Source organism: Buceros rhinoceros, unplaced genomic scaffold, assembly GCF_000710305.1.
Source record: "Buceros rhinoceros silvestris isolate BGI_N320 unplaced genomic scaffold, ASM71030v1 scaffold21391, whole genome shotgun sequence".
Classification (NCBI taxonomy): domain Eukaryota; kingdom Metazoa; phylum Chordata; class Aves; order Bucerotiformes; family Bucerotidae; genus Buceros; species Buceros rhinoceros.
Window position 1 is genome coordinate 24,659 of NW_010395130.1, and position 391 is coordinate 25,049.

General features: G+C 66.5%; 1 protein-coding gene across 2 annotated transcripts in view; it reads left to right on the top strand.

The window, feature by feature from the left end:
* TP73 (tumor protein p73) overlaps nt 1-391 on the top strand; it is a 23,027-nt gene that overhangs the window by 20,274 nt on the left and 2,362 nt on the right. For both annotated transcript variants that reach the window (XM_010145456.1, XM_010145457.1), the window contains 2 exons: nt 33-179; nt 265-379. In XM_010145456.1, the coding sequence (XP_010143758.1) occupies nt 33-179; nt 265-379 (262 nt within the window). The remainder of the gene's footprint in view (nt 1-32; nt 180-264; nt 380-391) is intronic.

A 391-nucleotide genomic window follows, 5' to 3' on the forward strand; every position in this document is an offset into this window, starting at 1 on the left:
CTAAGAAACCTCTTCGGTCAGATCGCAAAGACATGTCCCATCCAGATCAAGTTTTCCAGCCCGCCGCCCCCGGGCACCATCATCCGGGCCATGCCCGTCTACAAGAAGGCAGAGCACGTCACCGAAGTGGTGAAGCGCTGCCCCAACCATGAGCTGGGCCGTGACTTCAACGACGGTGAGTGCTGCCATCCCATCCCCTCGCGCCCGGGACGAGCCTCCCGTGCGGCTGTGGCCCCTCACACGGGGGGCCCTTCTGCCGGGCAGGCAGTCGGCCCCGGCCAGCCACCTCATCCGCGTGGAAGGCAACAACCTCTCCCAGTACGTGGACGACCCCGTGACGGGACGGCAGAGCGTGATGGTGCCCTACGAGCCCCCGCAGGTAGCCGGCTGC